Source organism: Podarcis bocagei, assembly GCF_964188305.1.
Source record: "Podarcis bocagei genome assembly, chromosome: 16".
Lineage (NCBI taxonomy): Eukaryota > Metazoa > Chordata > Lepidosauria > Squamata > Lacertidae > Podarcis > Podarcis bocagei.
This window is the reverse complement of record NC_138142.1, coordinates 12,980,294-13,007,931: the sequence shown is the minus strand read 5'-3', so window position 1 is coordinate 13,007,931 and position 27,638 is coordinate 12,980,294. Positions and strand designations below refer to the sequence as shown.

Here is a 27,638-nt window from a genome sequence, read left to right as displayed (position 1 = left end):
ACCGCAGCGTAGATTAAGCCAACCTATTAATGATCAGCTTAATATTTCTGCAGCATCCGGGGGAATCTAGTTTCCATTCCCATAAACCTTTTCGCCCTGCCACATCTAATAAGGTCTTGCACTGTGGTGATAAGGGAAGGAGGGGGGAATGTTAATAAAATAAATATATAAATAAATGGCCGCACCTGGATCCTACTCAAAAGGCCCCGTCTCTCTTCCGGGACCAATGATCATTTCAGTAACGAGGCACCTCACACCACTTTTCATTACTTTCTGCATTTAGAAAGTGGCTCTCCGGGGAACAGTAGAGTGCAACGCAGAGACCGCAAGCCCAAGGAATGGAAATGAAGGAAACATTCTGGAGGTCCGCATTCATCAGCGGCAACGGGTCTGAAGAGCACTCCAGCGCTCCTCAAGGCGCTCCGCAGCTCCTTTTATTAGCTTTGAACGAACTTATTCGCCCTCGCCATAAAAACCGAACGATTTCAAAGCACGGCCAGAAACAACAACAACCGACAACACTTTGCCTTTTTATGGACTTTTGCTTTACGGCAAAAGCTTCCCAGGCCCCGGAAATGCTAAAAAGCTAACTCTCCCAGATCTTACCAGCTGCTTGGAGAAATCTTGCTCACCTGTGGACATTCCCAACAAGACACCATCTCTCAGGGCTGGCTCTACTGTTAACCCGCCCATTCAAACAAACTGCCAATGGATGCAAGAAGCAGCTGGCTTGCAGGCGAATGGTGCTGTTCTATTTATGTGCCGTAGCAAGAAATAGCTGCTGCATAAATCATCTCGAGGTACCAGCAAGCCTCCGAGCTGTCTCCGGGCTAACATTTCTTTGCCTTGGAGTGATGCGCCCATGATATCATGGATGCACAAACTCTAAATCTCAAAAAAGACTTGCTGTGCTAGCAACTTCTCCGTTTAGGAAGGTGTGACCTGCAGTGATACGATGCCCCAAATAGGACACTTTGTTGTTGCTGTTGATGTTGTTCCCCCCCCCCCACCAAATTTATTGCTTTTCAACATTTATCACAAACATAACATAAAATACACAACAACAACAACAAAAACTCCACAGTACAATAAACTAAACACACAAGAAGAAAAGACTAGCTCTTCAAATATCCAACTTTCATCTCATTGATGACTGACTTCCTTGAAACCCCTCTAACTGAATTTCATTATATCACCTTTATAACAGTTCTCCAAGTTCATATTTCTAATAATATTAACTTCTTTCATTTACTAACACCTTCTCCTTTATTAATATTCTGATCCTTAATATTTACTACCACGTATCCTTATTCTACCCGTAAGCCTATTGGTTACTTCCAAGGATTTTCTATTTATCATCATCAATCATCAATCTTTATTACGGTCCAGGGACCCAACAAATCATTACAAAGCAATACACAATTCATACAGCCTACCTCCAGTTTAAACAAGCATTTTGTTTAGAATATAGGGCTCATTTGTTCTTGCAACCACCTATAAAAACTTTGCCACTGTTAGTGTTCTAGCATTTGTCCTGTCTTCCAGTAGGAACCTGACATAGTGAGCCTCTGATTTTCCCGGGAAAGGTACTAGCAAGGGTAGTATCAGTTCAGCCCTGGCTTGCTCATATTTTGCACAACGCAACAAAATACGTATTATGGAATCAATGTCTTGAGCACATGAGCAAAGTCTGTCCTGGTAGGGAACTCCTCTCAACCTGCCCTCCAACACTGCAGAAGGAAAGACATTTAGTCTGGCTTTGGTGAAAAACCTTCGATAGTTTGGTACTGTCAGGTTTTTAATGTAAGATGTTAAAGACATGCCCATATTGTACTCCTACTGCCAGCAGACTACAGACTGCGTGTGATCGAGATCGCAAGTCACTGTGTGCATTATCCTATAATCTTTGCTTTAACATCTTTTGGGTGCCTTCATAACCCAGGTAATGCAGTTGGGGGGGGGGGAGACAGACCAATAGAGGTGGCTTTTTTAGCCATGGTTTTCTGCCATTTATCTTATATTACCAAATAGGACACTTTGCTGGCAATGCAAGTTCCTTTTAGCTAGTATTAAGGGAGGCATTTAGAGCCTCGCAGGCACCAATCCTTGACATCACAAAAGCGTAGACAGCCCATTGCCATATGTGCATTAGAAAACTGAGTGGAGGCTGGACCATCACGGTCCAGCTGAAGCAGTGCCCCACCTACCTCAGCCTGTCCTCAGCCAATATCCACCTGCCTGCCTTTTCCTTTACAATCAATCAGTGGATAGTGGAATGTTGCTCATTGGCTCTTGCGCCACCTACTGTTGGTCTTCCAGGCTTCTGCTCTCTGAGTCCCAATGGGCATCAAGCAACAATGAGAAAGCTTCCAGCTAGACTGGTGACTGGGAGTGGCTGCCGAGACCATATAACACCGGTCCTGAAAGACCTACATTGGCTCCTAGTACGTTTCCAAGCACAGTTCAACGTGTTGGTGCTGACCTTTAAAGCCCTAAACGGCTTTGGCCCAGTATACCTGAAGGAGGGTCTCCACCCCCATCGTTCAGAACTGAGGTCCAGCTCTGAGGGCCTTCTGGCGGTTCCCTCCCTGCGAGAAGTGAGGTTACAGGGAACTAGGCAAAGGGCCTTCTTGGTAGTGACACCCGCCCTGTGCAACACCCTTCCATCAGATGTCAAGGAAATAAACAACTATCTGACTTGTAGAAGACATCTGAAGGCAGCCCTGTTTAGGGAAGCTTTTAATGTTTGATGTTTTATCGCTTTTAAAATTATTATTAATATTCTGTTGGGAGTCACCCAGAGTGCCTGAGGAAACCCAGCCAGATGGGTGGGGTAGTAATAATAATAATAATAATAATAATAATAATAATAATAATAATAATAATAAATGTTGTTGTTGTTATTATTATTATTATTATTATTCCACATGGGGCCAAAATTACTCTTCTCCTAACTTGCTAAATGTTCCATCTTCAAGGCTGCCTACAGTATACTGAAGACACAGACCCTTCAGATGGTCTTGGACTCCAAAGAGCCATTTCAAACAGTATCATACCACTTTAAACAGGCACGGCTTCCCCAAAGAATCTCGGGAACGGTAGTTTGGTAAGGGCGCTGTTCCCCTCCCGGGGCTACAGCTCCCAGTGTTCCCTGGGAAGAGGGGTTTTGGGAAGCTGTAAGTCGTGAGGAGACCCCTTGTTCCCTCTCCTACTGCTACAATTCCCAGAGTGGTTTAACAATAGATTCCTCTTCACAAGGAACTCTGGGAACTGTCCCTCTGTGAGGGAAAGAGGGGTTTCCAAAAAGCTCTCAGCACCCTTAACAGGATTCTTTTGGGGAAACCACAACTGTTAAAGTGGTATGATACTGCTTTAAATTTATAGTGTGGATGGGGCCCAACTCCCATCAGTCTCAGCCAGCATGGCCAATGACCAGGAATAATGGGAATTTTAGTTCAAGAACATCGGGAGGGCCAGAGGTCCCCTATTCCTGATATAAGCGAAGGGACACATCAGAGAACAAGCCTTTATCTGCCGTTCCAACTCTTTTTACCACATGTGCTTAGAAGGAAGTCCAAATGGATCCAACAGGGTTTACTCTCAAGTAAGGGAGCTGCGAGTAAAGCCTTATTCTCTTGTGTGTTGTTTTCCTTTAATATTTGTTGTAAGCCACACTGAGCACCTCATTCGAAAGGAATAAATGCTTTATTAATCAAAATATAAATTTGGCATGGAGGAGACAGCATCAGCCTACTGGCCTCAGCCCCATCCTAAGACCCACAAGGTGATCCTCAGCTGTCGTGATTAAGTTGGAGCTGATGTAAGTGTGTTCTTCGGAAACTTATCTCCATTCGAGAAAATCTAAAAATAAACATTCATCTTCCCCCCCCCCTTGCGTGGATGATCAATCACAAATTTACCACTGCTCTGGCAGCCTTTAGAAGTCTCTTTTATTAGAAGACGCCTAAATTTGAGTTCTGGGAGTACAAGAGAATCACATTGGATGCTTTTTGGTCAGGAAGGCAAAATTTAAAAAACACAAGGGGAGTCTGGAAATGAGATTGGCCAATATGTACTCTTTTTGCTGAGACACGATCCTGGCATGTGCAGAGAAATGCTACAGATAAGGAAAAGACGGGTCTGTTTCCTGATGCTTGCGGAATTTGAATTTTGTGAATTCCTGTATGAAGCATCCTGATCCAGGATTCAAATCTCCACTTGGCCACAAGGCCACAACCTTGGGCTAGTCAGTGCCTGGCCTAACCTACCTCACAGGGTTGTTGTGGAGATTAAAGGAGAAAAGAGAGAACCAGGTAATAATAATATTATTATAATAATTTATTATTTATACCCCACCCATCTGGCTGGGCTTCTCCAGCCACTCTGGGTGGCTTCCAACACAATATTAAAATACAGTAATGCATCAAACATTAAAAGCTTCCCTAAACAGGGCTGCCTTCAGATGTCTTCTAAAAGCTTGGTAGTTGTTGTTCTCTTTGACATCTAGTGGGAGAGCGTTCCACAGGGCGGGCGCCACTGCCAAGAAGGCCCTCTGCCTGTTTCCCTGTAACTTGAATAATAATAGTTCACCTTGAGCTCCTTGGAGGGAAAAAATTGGGATATAAATGCAGTAACCAATTAAATAAAATACCCTTAGCTAGCCACTGAAGTCCACTCTGTTCTGCGCTGCCCCACTGCACGAGCAGCTCCTGACACATCATTCATAAAAACTGGCCTAAGCTAAAAACGGCACATATGGAGAGAAAGGAGTTCAAAAACGCAGGCAAATGTTTTGCACACATTCCGTCTGGGCTTCTCTAGAAGGCAGGTGTAGAAATCTAATAATGTACTGCTCTTATTTGTAAAAGTACAGGCATTCCCACTACCACCACCACTCACATAAGCAAATAATTTCATTCAAACCCGGAAATGGCGGGAGAGAGCTGGAGAGTCCCTGTGACTTGTGAGGAGACCCAAAGAGGACATCAGTGAGGGCAGAGGAAGCCCTTAAGAGACCGGAGGTGCAGTGGCGCTTTGTTTCAGCTGCTCAGCCTCCTCAGGTAACAGCTGATGCACAGACAAGTGCAGCCACGTCCTCCATTTTGATTTTGATTGGGGATAGATATTTTGATCTGGATTGGGGATAGAGTAGGAGAGAGAGAGATGGAGAGAAAGGGTGGCTGGAGGCTTTTCAGAGCATGCTCCTCACTTTACGTGATTTCAATTATGTGCGCGGGAGCCCGAAATGTAACCCCCTATAAGTGGGGGGTGGAGACGACGCTTCTATTTATCTAAAATTATCAGGGCAGTGCAGGGCAATATGCACACATTAAAAGACATTAAAATGTGCACACATTAAAAGACGTTTAAAAGCCGTCCGAAACAATGATGGCCAATCAAGGAAGTCTGAAACAGCTGCAAAGACCTGCCAGGTCTTCAGGATCCAGGAGTATCAAAGAATGGGACAAATTTACATTATTATTGAAAGACCACTGTAAACATTTGAACTCTTTGGCAGGTTTTAAATAACTCTTGCAATGTTACACAGACTTTGGATACAATGGAGGATTGGAAATTGGATGGACTTATAATACGTAGTTTAAAAAGTTACTTAAAGAACCCACGGAGGGGAGGAGGGAAGTCTTGAGATTCGCGTGACCTTAGTGATCAAGATGGGATATCAAGGCTCAGGCAGCTGCTACAGGGAAACCTGGATCCAGGGCGTTCAGGACTCCGTATTATCAACCATAGCTGTCAACCGTCCCTTATTTGGCGGGAAACTCCCTTATCCCAGCGCCATGTCCCGCTGCTGTCCGGGATTGATGATGTCCCTTAAATTTCCTGGGTTTCATGCTCGCCCAGCTCGGGAGGGGTCCTCCACCGTGAGAGAGAGTGCGCACACGAGCTGCCGCGTCTCCGTCTCTCCCTCCCCCCCCAGGGGCGTGTTGTGAGGAGACGGGTGGCAACAGGCGGGCAGGCAGACCCTCTCTTGCGAAACTTCCGCCACACTGCCAGGGGAAGTTGGGGCGGCCTGAGGGAGGAGGAAGAGGAGGGGATGGGGAGGGACGCGTAAGGGTGGTGCTTCAGTGGCCACCGCAGCGTCGCAACCACCTCATGCCGGGCTCGCGGGTGAGAGTCTCTCTTCCTCCCTCCCTCTCTCTCGGGCGGGGAAGGGCCGATGGAACTCCTCGCGCCAGGACGACGGCAGCCCCGATGTGCATAAGCTAAGCAAAATCCCTTATTTTGGCTGCTGATCCCTTATTTTCAAGGCTGCTGGTCCCTTATTTTCAAATCTGTAAGTTGACAGCTATGATTATCAACACAACATTTCTGAACACGTAGAACGGAAAACTTGAGGTGTAACACGAGCCAAGACTTTTTAAATGTTTCGTTACCATCCCCCTTTTGCTCCTATGCAGATTCTGGGCAAAATGTGAATCTCTAACCATTCCCCCCTTCCTGCTTTCTTCACCCCAATTGCCACAATCGCCCCGCACCAATCTCACCTCAGACATCCTGACGTGTTCTTGAAGACGGTTGTCCACTCGGCGTCTCGAGGCTTCGAGTCTTCGTTTGGCTCGTTCTCCCAACCGGAATGGGGGATGATCACTTCGTTGGTCAGGGTCTGTAGACCGTGGTTAATGATCACCATTTTGAGGGGCTCGTAGGAGGACAGGTTCCAGAGGGTGCCTTGAAGAAGAGAAAATGGCAGCGGAGAGTCATGGGAACCTGTGTTGCTAAGTGGCTGTGAAGAATATTGTTCAAGCGCAATCTGGTTCAAGCTTTACAGCGAAACCAAAACTGTGTTTTAACTGACTATGGTTTGTAACAGCAAACCATGTTTTCTTGGGACTGCTGCCTTTCTGATCTTTTAACCATTGGTTTGCGGCCGTCTTACCTGTGCCAACAGCACTGCATAAATGTAAGTATCCAGGCAGGTGTTCAGTAGAGCTGGCAGATACCTGGCTTTCAACATTGCAATACACTAGCCAAACATTGCAATATAATGATATACAGTGGTACCTTGGTTCTCAAATGCCTTGGTACTCAAACAACTTGGAACCTAAACACTGCAAACCTGGAAGTAAGTGTTTCGGTTTGCGAACTTTTCTCGGAAGCCAAATGTGCTCAATTTTGAGTTTTACGCTTCCATTTTGAGTGTTATGCTGAGGTCTGTCTGTTTCTGCTATTTTGCGTTTTTGTGGCTCTTTTTTGTGAGTGTGAGGAACCTGTTTCACCTACTGATTGATTGATTGATTGATTGATTGTGTGACTGCAGTACATTGTTTATTGCTTTCATTTTATGGACAATGGTCTCGTTAGTCAAATTCATGTTAAATTGCTGTTTTAGGGGTTGTTTTAAAAAGTCTGGAACAGATTAATCCATTTTGCATTACTTTCTATGGGAAAGCACACCTCGGTTTTGGAACGCTTTGGTTTTGGAACGGACTTCTGGAAGGGATTAAGTTTGAGAACCAAGGTACCACTGTATCACAATGTCTGAAATAAGAATGTAGAGTCATTGGCTAACTGACTTCACAGTTTTCCCCACATTGTGATTTTTGCATAGCACATACACACACACACACACACCGTGATTAGTGATATATTGCCAGGTCAAAAATGATGAAACCGAAACCACAATATGAACTTCAAACCAGTTTTGCACAATATATTGATATATCGCCCAGCCCTAGCGTTCAGCCCCTTGAGCAGAGGTGGAGAACCTTTCTCATACTGAAGGCTGCATTCCATTCTGGGCAATTGTGACAGTGTAGTAGTTTGGATTTGATATCCCGCTTTATCACTACCCTAAGGAATCTCAAAGCGGCTAACATTCTCCTTTCCCTTCCTCCTCCACAACAAACACTCTGTGAGGTGAGTGAGGCTGAGAGACTTCAGAGAAGTGTGACTGGCCCAAGGTCACCCAGCAGCTGCATGTGGAGGAGCGGGGAAGCAAACCCGGTTCACCAGATTACGAGTCCACCGCTCTTAACCACCACACCACACTAGCTCGTAAATAGTTACGAAAGGAAGAGACAAGTATGGCATTGTTTTATAGTCACTGGCAGTTAGTATCACAGCCCAGGTTTCCAGCTTCTCCCTTTGAACCAGAGATGTGGAACCTCTGGGCCCTCCAGATGCTGTTGGACTCCAGCTCCCATCATCCCTGACCGCTAGGTGAGGCTGATGGGAATTGGAGTCTATCAGGTATCCTGTCTCCACTCTAAATGGCAGAAGGAGCTATGAATGGATTATTAGTATTATGGCAGGGCCAAGAGCAAAAGTAGGCGGAGCAACACATGTAAACGTTGCCTTTATAAAATAGGCTAGCTTCTGCACACAATCCTCTCTGTCCTCTATCTGGGCAAGCAAGAGGCATTATTGGAGTGAAAGGACAATTTCCAGGCAGGCCAAAGCAACAGCAACCCGCTCCAAGAGGTTGGTGAGCAGTGTGGCCTGGGGAAAATCCCAAGGGCCACACAGAAAGGCATGGAGGGCTGCATTTGGCCCTGGAGCCCAGATTCCCTACCCATGCTCTTAAACAGGCATGCACGTAAGAGCTGGCAACGTTAATTCACGAAACAATGAAAACAAATCTACAGTAAACTGAAGTCTGGGTTGAAGGTGCTTAGAACTACAGTTATACCTCACGTTATGTTTGCTTCAGGTTGCGCGTTTTCAAGTTGTGTCCCACGGGGCCCCAGAAGTAACGGAATAGGTTACTTCCGGCTTTCTCCACTCGAGCATGCGCAGACGCGCAAAATGACGTCACGTGCATGTGCAGAAGCGGCGAATTGCGACCCGTGCACGCGCGGGTTGCGTTCTTTTCAGGTTGTGAACGGGCCTCCGGAACGGATCCCGTTCGCAACCAGAGGTACCACTGTAGTGAGTTCTGAAATTCATTCCCACCCCTCTCATTCCCTCTCCCGCCCTCTTCCAAATGTTATGGGGAAGGACCATTTCTTAATGGTGCAACATCTATATTGCACAAAGAAGATTACAGGTTCAAGTTCTGGCACCTCCAGGTAGGGCAGGGAGAGACATTGGAGGGCTGCTGCCAATCAGTGTAGACAATACTGAACTAGATAGGCCACAATGGACTGACTTGGGATAAGGCAGCTTCCGATGTTCCCTTCTTCGGTTTTTGATGACCTTCCTGTTTATTTGCATCTCATTCCACGACTGGGATGCTCAATCTGCATGTGTGATTTATCCCAGCCATATAAGGCAATAAATTTGAATGCATAGGTCTGTAAATCTGTGCTTATTCCTGCTGTATATAAGCAAAGAAATGCCCATCAGTTTTCTCTAAGCTTATAGGGGGACTGAAAGGTGTAAATATCAAGAAGCTGTAATGCACACCAACTTTGGGTAGGCCTGTCTCTGTCCTGTTCTTTTTTAGGACAGACAATACATTTCTTGTCAAGCTACCTGACTTGTTTGCCTTCTGCAGGTCCGAGCCAGGGCTGGTTCTCCAGAGGTTGTTCGATTCCAACTCCCATCCGCCCCAGCCAGCGTGGCCAGGAGCCTGATGTGATAGGAGTTGTAGTTCAACAACTTCTGGAGAGGGCCACAGGTTAGCCACCCCAGTCTAAGCCACCAATGACAACTGGCTTGTGTTTTCATAGGATTGTTTCATGTGGTTTTACCTTATTTATTGCTCGCCACCTTAGGCATCGTTGTGTGGAAAGACTGGAAGAACCCAGTGCCGAGGCCTTGTGGCGGTTCCCTTGCTACGAGAAGCCAAGTTACAGGGAACCAGGCAGAGGGCCTTCTCAGTAGTGGCACTCGCCCTGTGGAACGCCCTCCCACCAGATGTCAAAGAGAAAAACAACTACCAGGCTTTTAGAAGACATCTGAAGGCAGTCCTGTTTAGGGAAGCTTTTAATGTTTAATAGACTATTGTATTTTAATATTCTGTTGGAAGCTGCCCAGAGTGGCTGGGGAAACCCAGCCAGATGGGCGGGGTATAAATAATAAATTATTATTATTATTATATCAGGATGAGGAACTTCCAGCCTGTGGGCCAACTTTGTCTTGACATGAGTCCCAGTTTGGTCCACGAGGCTGTTTTCCCCGAACCGCCCCCACCTGCCCCAGACCTGACATTGTATATGATCAGGTGTGGATCAGGAAGACACACAGCTGGACTGGCCATGCTGAGAACTTGATTGCCCAGCAATCCCTGCAGAAACCAGACTTGAAGTCACACCGGCTGCATCAGCTGCTTGGCCAGGTTCTCCACGGGGAACTTGACCCTCAGCCAATCTTTGCTCGGGTTAGGTGGGAGTTGGGGGCGTGCGGTGAGCCAAATGTCACTCCCCTCGGTGATGACACCCAGGGCAACCCACCCCCCACTTGCTCCGCCCCTGCCAAAACCTGCAGTACAAGGTATGGGCTCCACCTCAACCTCCATAGCTAATGGAAGCTGGTTCTGGTTCACCCACACCAGCAACTCAGCCTCCAGAGTTGTTACAACCCATGTCCAGTCCTGTTTCTGTGTGTGTGTGTGTGTGCGCGCGCGTTTGTGTGTCATTGTTTCATCACCATCTTTATTTGCGTTGCCATGTGTACGGTCATACCTCGGGTTACAGACGCTTCAGGTTGTGTTTTTTCGGGTTATGGACCGCAGAAACCCGGAAGTACTTCCGGGTTTCGGTGGTTGCGCATGTGCAGAAGTGCTAAATTGAGCTTTGCGCATGCGCAGAAGCGGCGAATTGCAACCCGCGTGTGCGCAGATGCGCCGCTGCGGGTTGCAAATGCGTTGGTTGTGAACGTGCATTCTGCATGGATCACGTTCGCAACCCAAGCGTAGACCAACACTTTGCCTCTGAAGAGTGTTTTGCCTATGCATAACATTGATCTGAGTATTAAAGATTTGGGCAGAAACCACCAACTGAGTTCGAGTTCTTCATTCCAGGACATCAACGGTGCTTCAGAGCACAGCTCAGGGCAATTCACTAGCCCTATGTGGTGCTTTGAAGACGATCATCACCTGACGTCATTGCGGCATCAGGTGACTGAAATTTGGCCCCACCCACCTGTCACCTTTGACTCATGAGTGGTAGAGAAGAAAGGATCTGGCCCACTGGCCAGACTGGCTCCCAACCCCTTATTAAATACATAAATAAATACACGCCTAATCTACATTTCTCGTTGCAGATCCTGGGCTATACTTTGCTCCCAGATCTCCATTTAATTCTTTGTTGTTGCTTGGAATCGAGATTGCAAATGTAAACGCTTTAAACGCACTGCCTCCAGTGAGATTGGAGTAGGGAAGGAAAGCAAGAGAATTAGATGCTTGCGAGAGTCACACACTCTCAGGCTTGGTTCCACCCCAGTAAAACAGCACAATAATAATAATCTACTTCCCAGAGTTACTGTCAGGATGGAGGAGGGAGAGACGGCAAAGTAATAATGCCACCCCTCCCCCCAAATTGCTATATAAATGCTAAGCAATACCCAAGAGCATCCCAAGTGAAAGCTCTCCATTTTGAAATCCCTCTTTTCTTTACTTAGCATGCTGCAGGGACACCCACAACCTGCAAAAAAAGAGAGCAAAGCTCTCAGCAGAATTATGTACCTGAGACCTAAGTGGCCAACTGGAAATTTAATAGGAGATGCCAGCTTAAAACTTCCTAGGGGCAGATCAGGCAGAAAGTAACCTTTCTAAAAGGCCTCACATTTCCCCAAAGCTAATATCAAGTCATTACTTGCCAGGTATTTTCGATTTTCAAAACAGCAATTCTCACGATTTTTGCCTACTAAACAGTTAAAATCAACTACAGTGGTACCTCGGTTTTCGAACGTCTTACAAGCCAAATGTTTCAATTTTGGAACGCCAACAACCGGGAAGTAAATGCTTCCATTTTCGAACGCGCCTCAGAAGTCGAACGGCTTCTGCTGAGTTTTTTTCCAATTTTCTCCATTGAATTTTCAGACCACCCTTTGCACTTCAGTTTTCGAGTTTTTCGGACCTCGAATGGTCTTCTGGAACGGATTACGTTTGAAAACCGAGGTACCACTGTACTGAAAACCTTCACAAAATAATAATAGTTGATGCCAAGTGAAAAAGCAGACCTAAACACACGTCAGCATTCTACATATTTGGATAGGCTTGCCTAAAGGCAAATGTTTTAAGCAAGCACCAAAAAAGACTATAGAGAAGGCACCTGCCTGATGTTGATAGGCAGGGAATTCCAGTGTGTGAGTGCTACCACTTTCGATTAAATAAACCATGTTGTTGTTTAGTCGCTTAGTCGTGTCCGACTCTTCGTGACCCCATGGACCAGAGCACACCAGGCACTCCTGTCTTCCACTGCCTCCCGCAAGATGCACCATAGCCAAAGTTAAAGGTAAACAGACCCCTGACCATTAAGTCCAGTTGCGGACGACTCTGGGGTTGCGGCACTCATCTCGCTTTACTGGCCGAGGGAGCCGGCGTTTGTCCATAGATATCTTCCGGGTCATGTGGCCAGCATGACTTAGCCGCTTCAGGCGAATCAGAGCAGCACACGGAAACACCATTTACCTTCCTGCCGCAGCGGTACCTATTTATCTACTTGCACTTTGACGTGCTTTCAAACTAGGTTGGCAGGAGGAGGGACCGAGCAACGGAAGCTCACCCCCTCACGGGGATTCAAACCGCCAACCTTCTGATTGGCAAGCCCTAGGCTCAGTGGTTCAGCCATAGCTAGCTGCTTGTAATCCATGAGACTCTTAATCTCAGGGTTGTGGGTTTGAGCTCTACGTGGGGCAAAAGATTCCTGCCCTCACGGTCCCTTCCAATTCTACAGTTCTATGATTCTATGCCTCAATGTGAATATGGCAGGCCTATTTTAAGGATCAATATTCTGTGAGGACACCAGAAACAATTACGGCAGATTATGCAATGTTGAGATTGGTATGCCAGGAAACCAGTCACCCCTACAACCTGCCTGAACCAGTAGGGAAAGGAAACTGGTTGGACCAAGCTGATACTTACCATATTTTTCGCTCTATAGGACGCACCCAACCGTAGGACGCACCTTGCTTTAGAGGGGGGGAACAAGAAAAAAAAAATCTCCCCCTCTCTGCTCAGCGCCCCTTCAGCGAAGCGGCAGGAGAAACGGAGCCCCTTCCATTTCTCCTCCCGCTTCGCTGAAGGGACGCTGTGCAGAGAGGGGGAGAATTTTTTTTCTTGTTCCCCCCCTCTAAAACAAGGTGCATTCTGTGCATTCAAGGTGCATTCACCCAAAGCCTCCAGAGCGCAGCGGGAGTTCCCGCTGCGCTCTGGAGGCTTCAGGCGGCTACCTTGGAAGCCTGGAGAACGAGAGAGGTCAGTGCGCACTGACCCCTCTCGCTCTCCAGGCTTCAGCGAAAGCAATGCGAAGCCTTGGGAGCGCGGACAGAGCGCTCCCTTTGCGCTTTGGAGGCTTCGCGTTGCTATCGCTGAAGCCAAGCAGCCTGCATTCGCTCCACAGGACGCTCCTTAATTTTTGGAGGGGAAAAAGTGCGTCCTAGCAAAAAATATGGTATGTCAAGGGTCAGGGACCTCCAGCCCTCCAGATTTTGCTGGACTCCAACTCTGCATGCTCAGGGACAATGGGAGCTGCGACTCCAACATCATTTGCTGGGCCAAAGGTTCCCTGGAATCTATAATCGGTACCCTTGTCGCTACTTGTCTGTGGCTTCACACACGTCCCAAGGGCATCTGCTTTTAGGCTGCAATCCTTTTAGGGCCATTCTTAGGTAGGCAGCATGTGCCAGCAGGAATTTTATCTCCCACCTCCCCAGCGCTTAAGTGGCACTTCAGCTATAGCCCAACAGACCCAGATGACTAACAGATCTTTGGTGATATAAAACATTCCTCCCTGCAAAGTGACCTCCGAAAGGGGCTCCCTTAAATTTAGCTGAGCCAAACAGCTTTGGCGTATCCAGGTTGGGATTTTGCTTGTGGCCTTCTTTGGGGTAAGAAAAAGGTAAAGGACCCCTGGATGGTTAAGTCAAGTCAAATGCGACTATGGGGTTGCAGGGCTCATCGCACCTTTCAGGCCAAGGGAGCCGGCGTTTGTCCACAGACAGCTTTTCAGGTCATGTGGCCAGCAGGACTAAACTGCTTCTGGCACAACAGAACACCGTGATGGAAACCAGAGTGCATGGAAATGCTGTTTACCTTCCCGCCAGAGTGGTACCTATTTATCTACTTGCACTGGTATGCTTTCAAACTGCTAGGTTGGCAGGAGCTGGAACAGAGCAACGGGAGCTCACCATCGTCACGTGGATTTGAACCGCCGACCTTCTGATCAGCAAGCCCAGAGGCTCAGTGGTTTAGACCACAGTGCCACCCACATCCCTTTACCTGCTATGGGGTATAGGATACAGTGACTAGGTGTACATTTCCGGGGGGGCAGTTTGCTGCACATTAGCTCTGCTCAGCGCACATCTTGAAAGCCACATAGGGTGGCTGAGAGTGGCTAGTAGGAAAAGGGTAAGGAAGATCGGTGCTGAACTTGCCTCCTCCTTAGCCGGACATTATAGTCCGGGTGTGCGGAACCCATGGCCCTCTGGAGGTGGTTGAACTACAACTCCCATCATTCCTACCCAGTAGCCATGCTTGCTATGGCTGATGGGAGTTGTAGTTCAGCAACACCTGGAGGCCCAAATGTTCCCTACTCTGGCTTTACGTGGTTCTAGATGCCCTGTTTATTGAACATTCACTCCAATTTGTCTGCAGGGCGGTTCAATAACACTGGCTATTTTATGAACATTCACTCTTACACATTTGAAGAGAGGTTAGATGAAGTGTCAAAGGAATAGTTATCCCACAAGTTGTAGTGTATTGCCCAATCACTTTCCTTGTTGCAAAGAGCCCAATATTTGGAGGAAGCGGGTTCACAGAATCATAGAATTGTAGAGTTGTAGGAATTGTAGAACTGTAGGAATCCCAGCTGAACAGATGAAGAAGAAGAAGAAGAGGAGAAGGAGTTTGGATTTGATATCCCACCTTTCACTCCCTTTAAGGAGTCTCAAAGCGGCTCACATTCTCCTTTCCCTTCCTCCCCCACAACAAACACTCTGTAAGGTGAGTGGGGCTGAGAGACTTCAAAGAAGTGTGACTGGCCCAAGGTCACCCAGCAGCTGCATGTGGAGGAGCGGAGACGCGAACCCAGTTCACCAGATTACGAGTCCACCGCTCTTAACCACTACACCACACTGGCTCCAATGGCATCCAATAGAAGGGTTCACTGAGCGAGACCTCCAGATCAACCTTAATCGCAGAACCTGGATCTGCCAATATGTGACTGGATCCTTGGTGAGAATCTGAGGGGAGCATTTTGGCAATTTGGGGGGGGCAGTGGGATTCATAAGGGTTCAAACGGGTGAATTTGCCAGCAGCGGTAACCACACTGCTCACAGCGTGTAGAGTTTCCTGGGAAGAGGGACTTAATGTCAAACCACTCTGGGTAGCTTTGGGTGAGTGGGTAGGAACAGGGTTCTCCTAGCAACTGTCACCACCCGTAACAAACTACAACTCCCAGAATTCCTTGGAGGGGAAGCTGCTTCACGTGATACCATAATGCTTGAAATGTATGGTGCAAATGCGGCCGCAGTCGCTTTTTCTCTAAACTACGGAGTTGCAAATAGAGGGCGGCCTTTTGCCAAGTGGGACACACAAACACCCTGCTTCCTGGCTCCAATAATCTAAACTTCCTGACTCCAATAATCAGCTGTAACCTGCCCTTTCCTCTGCGTTGCTTTAACCTGCTGCCAAGAGTCTTTTGCTACTTACTGCCAGCAGGGACGTTAATCACTGTATTTATTTCCTTGAATCACTTCACTCACTACATTGCAGCTTATGTCCACACAAGGCACAGCAGTAATTATAGTAATATGGATTTTTTTTTAAAAAAAAAAAGCAAGTCACTTTAGCATTTAAACAAATTAATATAATAGAAATAAAAAGGAATAAATTAGCTCCTGACGGCTAGCCATTGAGAACAAGAAAATGAGTAATTAATCCAGAATCCATTACCAGCTGAAGGGTTTTGTTTTGTTTTTCCCTAAGCACGGCGATCCCAGTCAACGAGCCAATATTTTGGGTATTTTCACAGAACATACTATTTTCTGCTATGAAGCATTTATTTATATAGCAGCCAAACAGTGTAAAGCCAATTCCTTTAAAACTAGAAGGTCTGCAATCTGTCCAGCAAGGGTGTTGTGAATTTGAGCATGAGAAATCTTGTCAAAAGCCCTCAAGCGCCAGGAACAAGCGGGTCTGCAATAAAATGTTGCAGGGCATCCTTCGTGTTGGGTTTCCAGGGGTAGCGAAACTGATCTGGCCAGATCTGTATCTTCCCTCTTCCTCAGGTAATACCATCAGGACTTCAAAGCACTGCACACGACTTGCAGAGGGCCTTGCCTATGCTGACTTTTTTGATGTGGTTTATTTATGGTTTATGACTTTTGTAACTACAGTGGTGCCTCGCAATACGAAAAGAATCCGTTCTGTGATTCTCTTCGTCTAGCGGTTTTTTCATCTTGCGAAGCAAGCCCATTGAAGGATTAGCGGATTAGCGCTATTAGCGGCTTTTAGCGGCTTTTAGAGGCTTATCAGCTGATAAGCGGCTTAGCGGCTTAGAAAAAGGGGGGGGAGGGAAAAAAACCAGCAGGAACTCGCAAGACATTGTCGTCTTGCGAAGCAAGCCCATAGGAGATTCGTTTTGCGAAGCACCTCCAAAACGGAAAACTCTTTCGTCTAGTGAGTTTTCCGTCTTGCGAGGCATTCGTCTTGCGGGGCACCACTGTATGCAAATCTTGTCATGTTGTAAGCCGCCTTGAGCAGTGTTTTTAACTGAGGAGAGGCGGCATACAAATAAAATGATGATGATGATGATGATGATGATGATGATGATGATGATGCAGAATGAAACACAAGCTTGCGATTCTAGGATGCTTCACAAAAATACCATCTCACCAGTTAGGAATGGGTTTTAGTGTTATGAGAGAAGGAGACAAACTTTTCACTTTCCATGCCACACATAATTTTAAATACTTCTACCACGTCAACTCTTATTCTCCTTTTCTCTAAACCAGGGTTTCCCAAACTTGGGTCTCCAGCTGCTTTTGGACTACAACTCCCATCATCCCTAGCTAGCAGGACCAGTGGTCAGGGATGATGGGAACTGTAGTCCCAAAGCAGCTGGAGGCCTAGGTTTGGGGAACCCTGCACTAAACTAATGTCCCAAGCGTTGCAACTTGTCCTCCTAGAGGGGGTTGCTCCATCCCTTGTCACTGGGGTGGGGGGTTGCAAAAAATAAAAAACCTCCAACACGCCCTAAAAGCAAACCCCATGCAACATTCCTGCTGAAATAATTTCATCCACCAACATCTCCCCTCTACAGAAAAGAGGGCTCCTTGCAGAGGAGACATTTTCATACCCTGCTTAAACATTATCTTGATCATACATATTAGTTTTTGCAGAGATGTGCCAAAGGGCTTCCCCCCCCCCACACACTTTCCTTTTTTTCTTTTTCGCACACCATTCGGGACATCTTCTTTTGATTTCTTCGCAAACTTGCCGTCCCAGTTGGCAGAAGATTTCCAGCTCGACACATTTTCAAATCAGCTATTGTAAACATGAAACACTGGCTTCTGTAATAAGGTTTATTCTTTTCAAAGAAGATTACGGTTACTCTGCATGGTTGAGAAAGGAGAAGACGCCGTATTAAGTTCTCTGTGTGCAAACAATTAAATTTGCAGGCCCCGTGGCCAGGGGCTTGTTCGCAGAATTCATTTCCAAGGTTTGGAGCTTTTTTAATAATAATAAAAAAAATGGGCTGGGGGCTCAGAACAATGACAACCACTTATTTTTTGAAATCTAACCTGGATTATTTCCCCCTCCCTGGAGGATAACTTGACACCTCCCAGGATTCTTTTGGGGAAGCCATGGCTGCTTAAAGTGGTATTATAGTGTTTTAAATGTATTATGTGGAAGTGGATACAGGAGAACCTTTGCCATTTTCTTTGGGGAGGGGGACATAGTTTGTGAAGGGTGCTGAGAGTTGTTAAGAGAACACTTGTTCCTCTCCTACAGCTACAGTTCCTAGAGTGGTTTAACAGTCAATTCCTCTTCACATGGAACTCTGAGAATTGTAGGTCTGGGAGGAAAATACAGTGGTACCTCGGGTTAAGAACTTAATTTGTTCTAGAGGTCTGTACTTAACCTGAAACTGTTCTTAACCTGAGGTTCCACTTTAGCTAATGGGGCCTCCTGCTGCTGCCGCGCCGCCACCACACGATTTATGTTCTCATCCTGAAGCAAAGTTCTTAACCTTCTGGGTTAGCAGAGTCTCTAACCTGAAGCGTCTGTAACCTGAAGCATCTGTAACCCGAGGTACCACTGTAGGGGCCTCCTAACAATTCTCAGCAAGCTTAAAAATGACAGTTCCTAGGACTGTCAAGGTGGTATCTGGGGTGGCCTATCCTCTTTTGCCAACTGAGGCAAAACGGGAAGCTTTTGCCACCCCAACGCCAGCCCTCCACCAAGGTCCTGCATACTGGCAGACCCTCTAACTATCCCTATTTTCCAGGGATGTCCTTGATTTAGAGATTTCTGATTTGATCCCGGAATGTTCCACTTTTCCTTAGGAGGTCCCTATTTTCACTGAAGAAATGTTGATGGGTATGGAGTGATCCAACCTCCAAGCTATCTGAAGGTAATCCTATGTAGGGAAGGGTGTTTTTTTAAAAACCATTTAATGTTTAATTATGTTTTTACATGCCGTCTTTTTTGCTCCATAAGACGCACCTGACCATAAGACGCACCTACCGTATTTTTCGCCCTATAAGACGCACTTTTTCCCCTCCAAAAAATGAAGGGGAAATGTGGGTGCGTCTTATGGGGTGAATGCAGGCTTTTGCTGAAGCCTGGAGAGCGAGAGCGGTAGGTGCGCACCGACACCTCTCGCTCTCCATGGTTCGCGGACCTCTCCTCAAGCAGCGGGAACGTTCCCGCTGCTTGGGGAGAGTTGCCGGCATCCCGAAGCCTGCGCGCGCTGATCTCAGCGCGTCCAGGCTTCGCGGATCTCTCCCCAAGCAGCAGGAACGCTCCCGCTGCTTGGGGAGAGTTGCCGGCATCCCGAAGCCTGCGCGCGCTGATCTCAGCGCGTCCAGGCTTCGCGGATCTCTCCCCAAGCAGCGGGAACGCTCCCGCTGCTTGGGGAGAGTTGCCGGCATCCCGAAGCCTGCGCGCGCTGATCTCAGCGCGTCCAGGCTTCGCGGATCTCTCCCCAAGCAGCGGGAATGCTCCCGCTTCTTGGGGAGAGTTGCCGGCATCCCGAAGCCTGCGCGCGCTGATCTCAGCGCGTCCAGGCTTCGCGGATCTCTCCCCAAGCAGCGGGAACGTTCCCGCTGCTTGGGGAGAGTTGCCGGCATCCCGAAGCCTGCGCGCGCTGATCTCAGCGCGTCCAGGCTTCGCGGATCTCTCCCCAAGCAGCGGGAACGCTCCCGCTGCTTGGGGAGAGTTGCTGGCATCCCAAAGCCTGCGTGCGCTGATCTCAGCGCGTCCAGGCTTCGCGGATCTCTCCTCAAGCAGTGGGAGCCACCGCTGGGCTCCCACGGCTTGCAGAGAGCTGCCTGTTTGGGGGCTGGGGTCGGGGGAAGCTCGAGCTGCCCCAGCCCCGCGCCTGGGGGGGAAATAATTTTTTTCCCTTTATTTCCCCCCCCAAAAACTAGGTGCGTCTTATGGGACGGTGCGTCCTATAGGGCGAAAAATACGGTAGTTTTTAGAGGAGGCAAATGCCCAATGCAAAAATCCTGAGGATCCATGTGGATGGGTGCTTTGTAACCACGTTTTTGCGCCATTGCGGCCCCACGAAACAGTGGATGCATGAGGGGTTTTTTGGGTGCAGGCTGTAGCCATGGACATGCTATGTGATCTGATTGTGAATTTGGGGTGACCCAGTGCAAAACTCCTGAGGATCCATGTGCTATTACCTCCACCCTCCCAGGCAGCCTCCTTTATCGCTGGCGTCCCTTATCTCCCTCCTGATCGCTGTTATAACTGTTGGAAGCTGCCCAGACTGCTGGGCCAACCCAACAAGATGTCTGGGATATAAATAGTAAAATTTATCATTATGGAATGGGATGTCTCAGTTTTCATTAGAGAAATGTTGGAGGTTATGAACTGGGATCATGCAGCTGTGGCTTCCAGGTTCTAGTGAGTTCTTGCAAGAGGTCCACAAGATCTCGCCCGAAGCCACAGCCTCTCCCTCCTTGCTTCTCTGGCGGCAGTGGCAGGAGAAGTGAGGAGAAGTGATGGCTGTGGTGAGACCTCACAATCTTTGTGAGATCTCACGAGAGTTCTGCGTGTTCTCGTGAGATCTCACCAGAAGCCACTGCTTCTCCTTGCTTCTCCGGCGGCAGTAGGGCAGGTGAAGCACCTTCAGGGGTAACCACCCTCACGAGATTTTGCAGCCCAAGGCAGCCTCCTCAGTCCACCTCATAGGCCAGCCGGCCCTGAGTAATAATAATAATAATAATAATAATAATAATAATAATAATTTATTATTTATACCCCGTCCATCTGGCTGAGTTTCCCAGCCACTCTGGGCAGCTCCCAATCAAGTGTTAAAAACAGTACAGCGTTACATATTAAAAACTTCCCTGAACAGGGATGCCTTAAGTTGTCTTCTGAATGTCAGGTAGTTGTTTATGTCTTTGACATCTGATGGGAGGGTGTTCCACAGGGTGGGCACCACTACCGAGAAGGCCCTCTGCCTGGTTCCCTGTAGCCTCACTTCTCGCAATGAGGGAACCGCCAGAAGGCCCTTGGCGCTGGATCTCAGTGTCCGGGCTGAAGGATGGGGGTGGAGACGCTCCTTCAGGTATACAGGACCGAGGCCGTTTAGGGCTTTAAAGGTCAGCACCAACACTTTGAATTGTGCTCGGAAACGTACTGGGAGCCAATGCAGATCTCTCAGAACCGGTGTTATGTGGTCCTGACGGCCACTCCCAGTCACCAGTCTAGCTGCCGCATTCTGGATTAATTGCAGTTTCCAGGTCACCTTCAAAGGTAGCCCCACATAGAGTGTGTTGCAGTAGTCCAAGCAGGAGATAACTAGAGCATGCATCACTCTGGCGAGACACTCTGCGGGCCGGTAGGGTCTCAGCCTGCGTACCAGGTGGAGCTGGTAGACAGCCGCCCTGGACAAAGAGTTAACCTGCGCCTCCATAGACAGCTGTGAGTCCAAAATGACTCCCAGGCTGCGCACCTGGTCCTTCAGGGGCACAGTTACCCCATTCAGGACCAGGGAATCCCCACACGCACCCGCTTCCTGTCCCCCCAAAACAGTACTTCTGTCTTGTCAGGATTCAACCTCAATCTGTTAGCCGCCATCCATCCTCCAACCGCCTCCAGGCCCTCACACAGGATCTTCACCGCCTTCACTGGTTCTGATTTAAAGGAGAGGTACAGCTGAGTGGTATCATAGTGCTTTATATGAATGGTGTGAATGTTGACTAACTCTGACAGCAAGTTGGTTATGCAGCCATTCCTTGGGGATGGGAGGAAATATAAAATACAGGAATCTTCCTCACCACCTCCAGTGGAAGCTCACACATCCCAAGTTGCAAGAGGTCAGGCAAGAAATCTGCTCCCAATGCAGTAGCCTCTTTGGAAACTAAAGACACAAAGCCCAGTTGTTAAATATATATATATGCTGTGTAAACCCTGCTCTGCAGGTAAGGCGAGCTGGAATCAATTCTTTGCAGAAATGGAGTTTCTGGCCTACAGGATTAGGGATTTGTCTGGCAGAGAATACCAGACCCCGTGGCCACAGTACTGCAGCATTTTCAAATAATCCACACAAATTACATTGCGGTAAGTACCCAATGACGGAAAAGCTCGTTAAAAGCCCCTAACTTCTGCTTGCCTGTCCGAGCCACATAATAGAAGCCGCACATCCTGTATCTCTGATGGGGAACATTCGTTCTGCGCTGAGCCTTATCGCTCACGATAAAATAAGACCTTTCGCTGCCTTGCCGAATCACAACGTATTACTTCCCTTATCAGACCTGCCCTCATTCTTCTCCACACTGAGGATGAGAGAATGGTCTGCTGAAATAATGTTGCCCCCCGCCCCGAGTCCCAAGAGATCACATGCAAGTCACAGTATGGGGAGGGGGGCGGGGAGAACAGGGGAGAAAGCACAGTAAAATAAGAAGAAGAAAAAGGATTGCTCAGTTTCAAGATGTGCCTAAATAAATACTGTGAGATTGCTGAAGCCAAGGCAGCTCCTACAACAACTCTAGATTTGGGGGCAGAAAGCAATGAAGCTCAATGCTGCCAGATTTAGGGCAGATTCGGGGCAAGTTCTTTATGCAGTTATACCGTGGAACTTTGCCAACAAAGATCCGTATAGTTAAAGCTATGGTTTTCCTAGTAGTGATGTATGGAAGTGAGAGCTGGACCATAAAAGAAGGCTGATCGCCAAAGAATTGATGCTTTTGAATTATGGTGCTGGAGGAGACTCTTGAGAGTCCCATGGACTGCAAGAAGATCAAACCTCTCCATTCTGAAGGAAATCAGCCCTGAGTGCTCACTGGAAGGACAGATCCTGAAGCTGAGGCTCCAGTACTTTGGCCACCTCATGAGAAGAGAAGACTCCCTGGAAAAGACCCTGATGTTGGGAAAGATGGAGGGCACAAGGAGAAGGGGACGACAGAGGACAAAATGGTTGGAGAGTGTTCTTGAAGCTACCAGCATGAGTTTGACCAAACTGCGGGAGGCAGTGGAAGACAGGAGTGCCTGGCGTGCTCTGGTCCAGGGGGTCACGAAGAGTCGGACACGACTAAACAACAACAACTGCGGAACTCACTCCCACAAGGCAGTGATGGCCACCAACTTGGATTGCTTTAAAAGAGGATTGGATAAATTCATGGAGGATGGGGCTATCAATGGCTACCAGCCATGATGGCAATCTTCTGCCTCCATGGTCAGAGGCAGAAAGGCTTTCAGTTGCTGAAGGTCACAGGAGGGGAAAGAGCTCTTTTGCTCAGGTCCTGTTTGCAGGTTTCCCTCTGGGACATCTGCTTGGCCACTGTGAAAACAGGATGCTGGACTGTTAGTGAAATATACTCGGAGTCAAGAGTGGATTTCATGCTCTTTATTCAGCTCATAGCGGTGAGGAGGAATGGAAGTTCCCCCAGAATGTCTGCTTTATATACATTATTTATACAAGGGGCCCCACGTGATTGGCTAATTCTGGGATTCTCCTGTAGGCCAATCAGGTCGCGGATTCACTTCCACTTGGAGCTGGATTGGGTGGCTCCTGTGGACCAATCATACTGCTGCATTCTTCTAGGACCAGACTACTGCATTCTGAATCCTATTGTTCTAGGACCAATCAGACTGCTGCATTCTGGAGCCTATTGTTCTAGGACCAATCAGACTGCTGCATTCTGGGGCCTATTGTTCTAGGACCAATCAGACTGCTGCCTTTTGGATCCTATTCAACTCAGTACATAACAGTTAGTATTTGTACTGTATTTGTTAGAAAATGCATTTTACAAAGCATAAAGTGCATTGGGGAAAAGAAAACCTACATAATGTAATGCAACAGCTGCAAAATCTTCTGGCTCCAATTAAGGTCACAGAAACGCTGAACCATTGCTCTGTTAATGGGTTAACTCCCTTTAAAAGTGTGTGTGTGTTAGATAAGGAGGGGTGGAGGTTGGCGTTTGGATGGTTGTTTTGCCATTGTTTTGTTGAGCGTGGAGACTCCGAGAACACGTTACCCAGATGAGTTGGTGAGGACAGACAAAGGTATAATTTAGGGACTGCTTCAAAGGAGGAAGAAGAACCCTCTCTTGGGCTCAAGAGAGTGAAATGAATTGTACTGCTCTTAGGATGATACTGCTGGTTAATAGTTGCCATTCTGCAAGTAAAGAGTCATCTTCAAAGACTTGTGTATGGAGTCTACTTTGAGGGTGAAACAGCTGTATCGCTCTGCATGAATAGCCAACTTGGACTTGATGGGCCATGGGCCTGATCCAGCTAATCTGGTCTTATGCGCTTAGTGCAAAATGTGGCACCCTTCTCCAGATCTGCTGTTTACTTTATAAAAAGCCATTAATGCCTTTCATGACAGCATGTCAGCTCATTTGGCCCCAATCCCGACAGCACATGTTCAGAGCATAAAATGAATTCATTAATCAAGATTCAAAGCCACTGCGGCCACCCCTTTCAACAGGGGAAAGGGCAAACTCAGACGTGATTCTGTCACTGCAGAGAAGCCTGATAACCATTTAACATTAAAATATTATCCATGCAGGTCAAATTATGGGCCAGCTTTTCCATTTCTGAATCTTAAAAAAACAGGGGCGAGGAAGGAAATGTGCATATTTCTGGGAAATTAGCTTCTCTGACAAATTACTACTGAAAAATAAATGGATTTCACTCTTCTTCTTTTTTTAAAAAAAAATGAAGAACCTTTTTAAAGAAAAGTCTGCAAAATAATCCAGGACCTGAAGCAATCAATCCATTCAAGTTAAAAGAACATTTTATATACTAAATGCAAACTCAGTCCTCTGAGCGCTGGTCCTGATGCAGCCAAAATATCACCAAGAGGGAGGCACCAGCACACTTGGGGAAACAAAAAAAACTTGGGGCGGGGGGATGGAACAGGGAGGGTGGGCGGCAGAAATCGAAAAGCACTGAGCATGCCCAGTGAGCGTCAAATGTTGGGTGAATAATGTGGGGGCAGGCAGGGAAGAGGCATAGGAGAGGCTCTGGCTGGCAGCCTGGGGACAATGAGAAGGAGTGCTAAGAATCAAAGACACAGTTTGCAAACTGCTTTGACGGTTTGTTTGTTTTGTACCATAAAGCGGTATATAAATTTGATGAAATAAAATATGAAGAAAGCCCGCTGGATCCAGGCCAACGACCCCTTCAGTCCAGCATCCCTGCTCTCAAAGGGACCAACCTGATGCCTGTGGGAAACCTGCAAAGAAGAGCTAAGCACCACCTTGGAGGAAAGGGGGGGTATAAATGTAATAGCAAACAAACAAATAAATAAATATGCTTTTGAGTAGAGATCCTTGCCCCAGCCCAAAACTGTGCTGGAAGCGTTTTCATTGCTGATAGTTTTAAGATATTTTTTGTGCTCTCTCTCTCTCTCTCTCTCTCTCTCTCTCTCTCTTTCTCTCTCTGTGTGTGTGTTTAGGCTCCTTTGGATGAAAGGATGAGATATACAGTGGTACCTCGGGTTAAGAACTTAATTCGTTCTGGAGGTCCATTCTTAATAATAATAAATAATAATAATAATAATAATAATAATAATAATAATAATAATAATAATAATTAATTTATTTATACCCCACCCATCTGGCTGGGCTTCCCCAGCCACTCTGGGCGGCTTCCAACAAAATATTAAAATACCGTAACGCATCAAACATTAAAAGCTTCCCTGAACAGGTCTGCCTTCGGATGTCTTCTAAAAGTCTGGTAGTTGTTGTTCTCTTTGACATCTGGCGGGAGGGCGTTCAACAGCTTCTTCAGTGTTAACCTGAAACTGTTCTTAACCTGAGGCACCACTTTAGCTAATGGGGCCTCCTGCTGCCGCTGTGCCGCCGGAGCACGATTTCTGTTCTCATCCTGAAGCAAAGTTCTTAACCTGAAGCACTATTTCTGGGTTAGCGGAGTCTGTAACCTGAAGCATTTGTAACCTGAAGCGTCTGTAACCCAAGGTACCACTGTACGTCAATAAATGACATGTCTGTCCCACATCGGTCTCTACAGCCACCGCAGGCGCTGCAACTATCCAATAGCTTGACCTCACCCCCCAAAGGCGCACTCCTCTGTTGTTTCCTAAGACAGACAGATGCTGACAACAACAACAAGGAAATGATTAACCTCCTCCCAACCTAGCAGTTCGAAAGCACGCCAGCGCAAGTAGATAAGTAGGTACCACTGCAGCAGGAAGGTAAACGGTGTTTCCGTGCGCTCTGGTTTCTGTCACGGTGTCCCATTGTGCCAGGAGTGGTTTAGTCCTGCTGGCCACATGACCCAGAAAGCTATCTGCGGACGAACACCAGCTCCCTCAGCCTGAAAGCAAGATGAGCGCCACAACCCTATAGTCGCCTTTGACTTGACTTAACCGCCAGCGGTTCTTTACCTTTTTACCTTACCTAAATGATTAATAAATCAAGGAATAAATTCAGACCAAGTGGTTGGCAGACCACGGTGGTCCCTACTTCCGCGGCAAACTCTGCAGACTGGTGCTGAAGCAAGCAAAAGCTTTCCATAAAAACAAACATATCCCCATAGGTACAAACAGAGGTGCTGACCTGTTATGAGCTCCCGAACTTCCATGTCATTCGTCTTCCGCAGCAACCGGATCAAAGCAGGGATCCCATCGCAGTTCTTTATCGCCACCTTGTTCTCATTATCCTTCCCGTAGGATATGTTTCTGAGTGCCCCGCAAGCCTTGCGGTGCACCTCGGGCTTGGGGTGATCCAAGAGGCCCACCAAAATGGGAATGCCTTTGAGGTGCCTCACGTCCTTCTTGATTTTGTCGTTCTCGTAGCACAAGTGCTGCAGATACGCAGCCGCGTTGGACTTGACCGGATCGATGGGGTGGCTGAGCATGGCAATGACTTCAGGGAGGTCGGGGTCCCGCCAGCGGGGGTCTTTGCGGATGCTGTCAATGGAAGGCGAGCGCTTGCCCAGGCGGTCAATGCTGGCCATACTGCCCCGTTCGGGCTGTGCCAAGGGCGCTGCATAGCTGCCATGCAGATAGGGGATCCTCTCGTCGACGATCTCGGTCTCGATCGGGTCATCGTAACCCCTGCTAAGAGAAAGAGGGGGAGATATTAGAAGGTGTTTTGATTTTAAAACAAGAACCGTGCCTTTAAACAGGCTATGTTGGGAGCATCATCCAGAAATGCTAAGCTAGACCCCACCCCATCCATATATTAGAGCAGCCTCTCTCAACCTGTGGGTCCCCAGATGTTGTTGAACTACAACTCCCATCACCCCTAGCTAGCAAGGCCAGAGCTCAGGGATGGTGGGAGTTGTAGTCCAACAACATCTGGGGACCCACAGGTTAAGAATCGCTGTATAAGAAAGACCCTACCTAACCGCAGACTGTCTCGCAAGAGTGCATGCTCTAGTTATCTAATGGTGCATGCTCTAGTTATCTCCTGCATGGACGACTGCAATGCGCTCTACGTGGGGCTACCTTTGAAGGTGACCCGGAAACTACAATTAATCCAGAATGTGGCAGCTAGACTGGTGACTGGGAGTGGCTGCCGAGACCATGTAACACCGGTCCTGAAAGACCTACATTGGCTCCCAGTACGTTTCCGAGCACAATTCAAAGTGTTGGTGCTGACCTTTAAAGCATTAAATGGCCTTGGCCCAGTATCCCTGAAGGAGTGTCTCCACTCCCATTGTTCAGCCCGGACACTGAGGTCCAGCTCCGAGGGCCTTCTGGCTATTTCCTCCCTGCGATAAGTGAGGTTACAGGGCACCAGGCAGAGGGCCTTCTCAGTAGTGGCACCCTCCCATCAGATGTCAAACAGATAAACATCTGATGGCAGGCCTATTTAGGGAAGTTTTTAATGTTTGATGTTTTATTGTGTTTTTAATATTC

At 47.5% G+C, this 27,638-nt stretch overlaps 1 protein-coding gene across 13 annotated transcripts in view; it reads right to left on the bottom strand.

Annotated features, from left to right (window-relative positions):
* ARVCF (ARVCF delta catenin family member) overlaps nucleotides 1–27,638 on the bottom strand; it is a 615,179-nt gene that overhangs the window by 107,258 nt on the left and 480,283 nt on the right. For 10 of the 13 annotated variants that reach the window (XM_081174768.1, XM_081174756.1, XM_081174761.1 and 7 more), the window contains 2 exons: nucleotides 26,332–26,834; nucleotides 6,507–6,690 (listed from right to left, as the gene is read on the bottom strand). In XM_081174768.1, the coding sequence (XP_081030894.1) occupies nucleotides 6,507–6,690; nucleotides 26,332–26,834 (687 nt within the window). The remainder of the gene's footprint in view (nucleotides 1–6,506; nucleotides 6,691–26,331; nucleotides 26,835–27,638) is intronic. The other 3 variants (XM_081174762.1, XM_081174764.1, XM_081174767.1) reach the window with 1 other exon arrangement.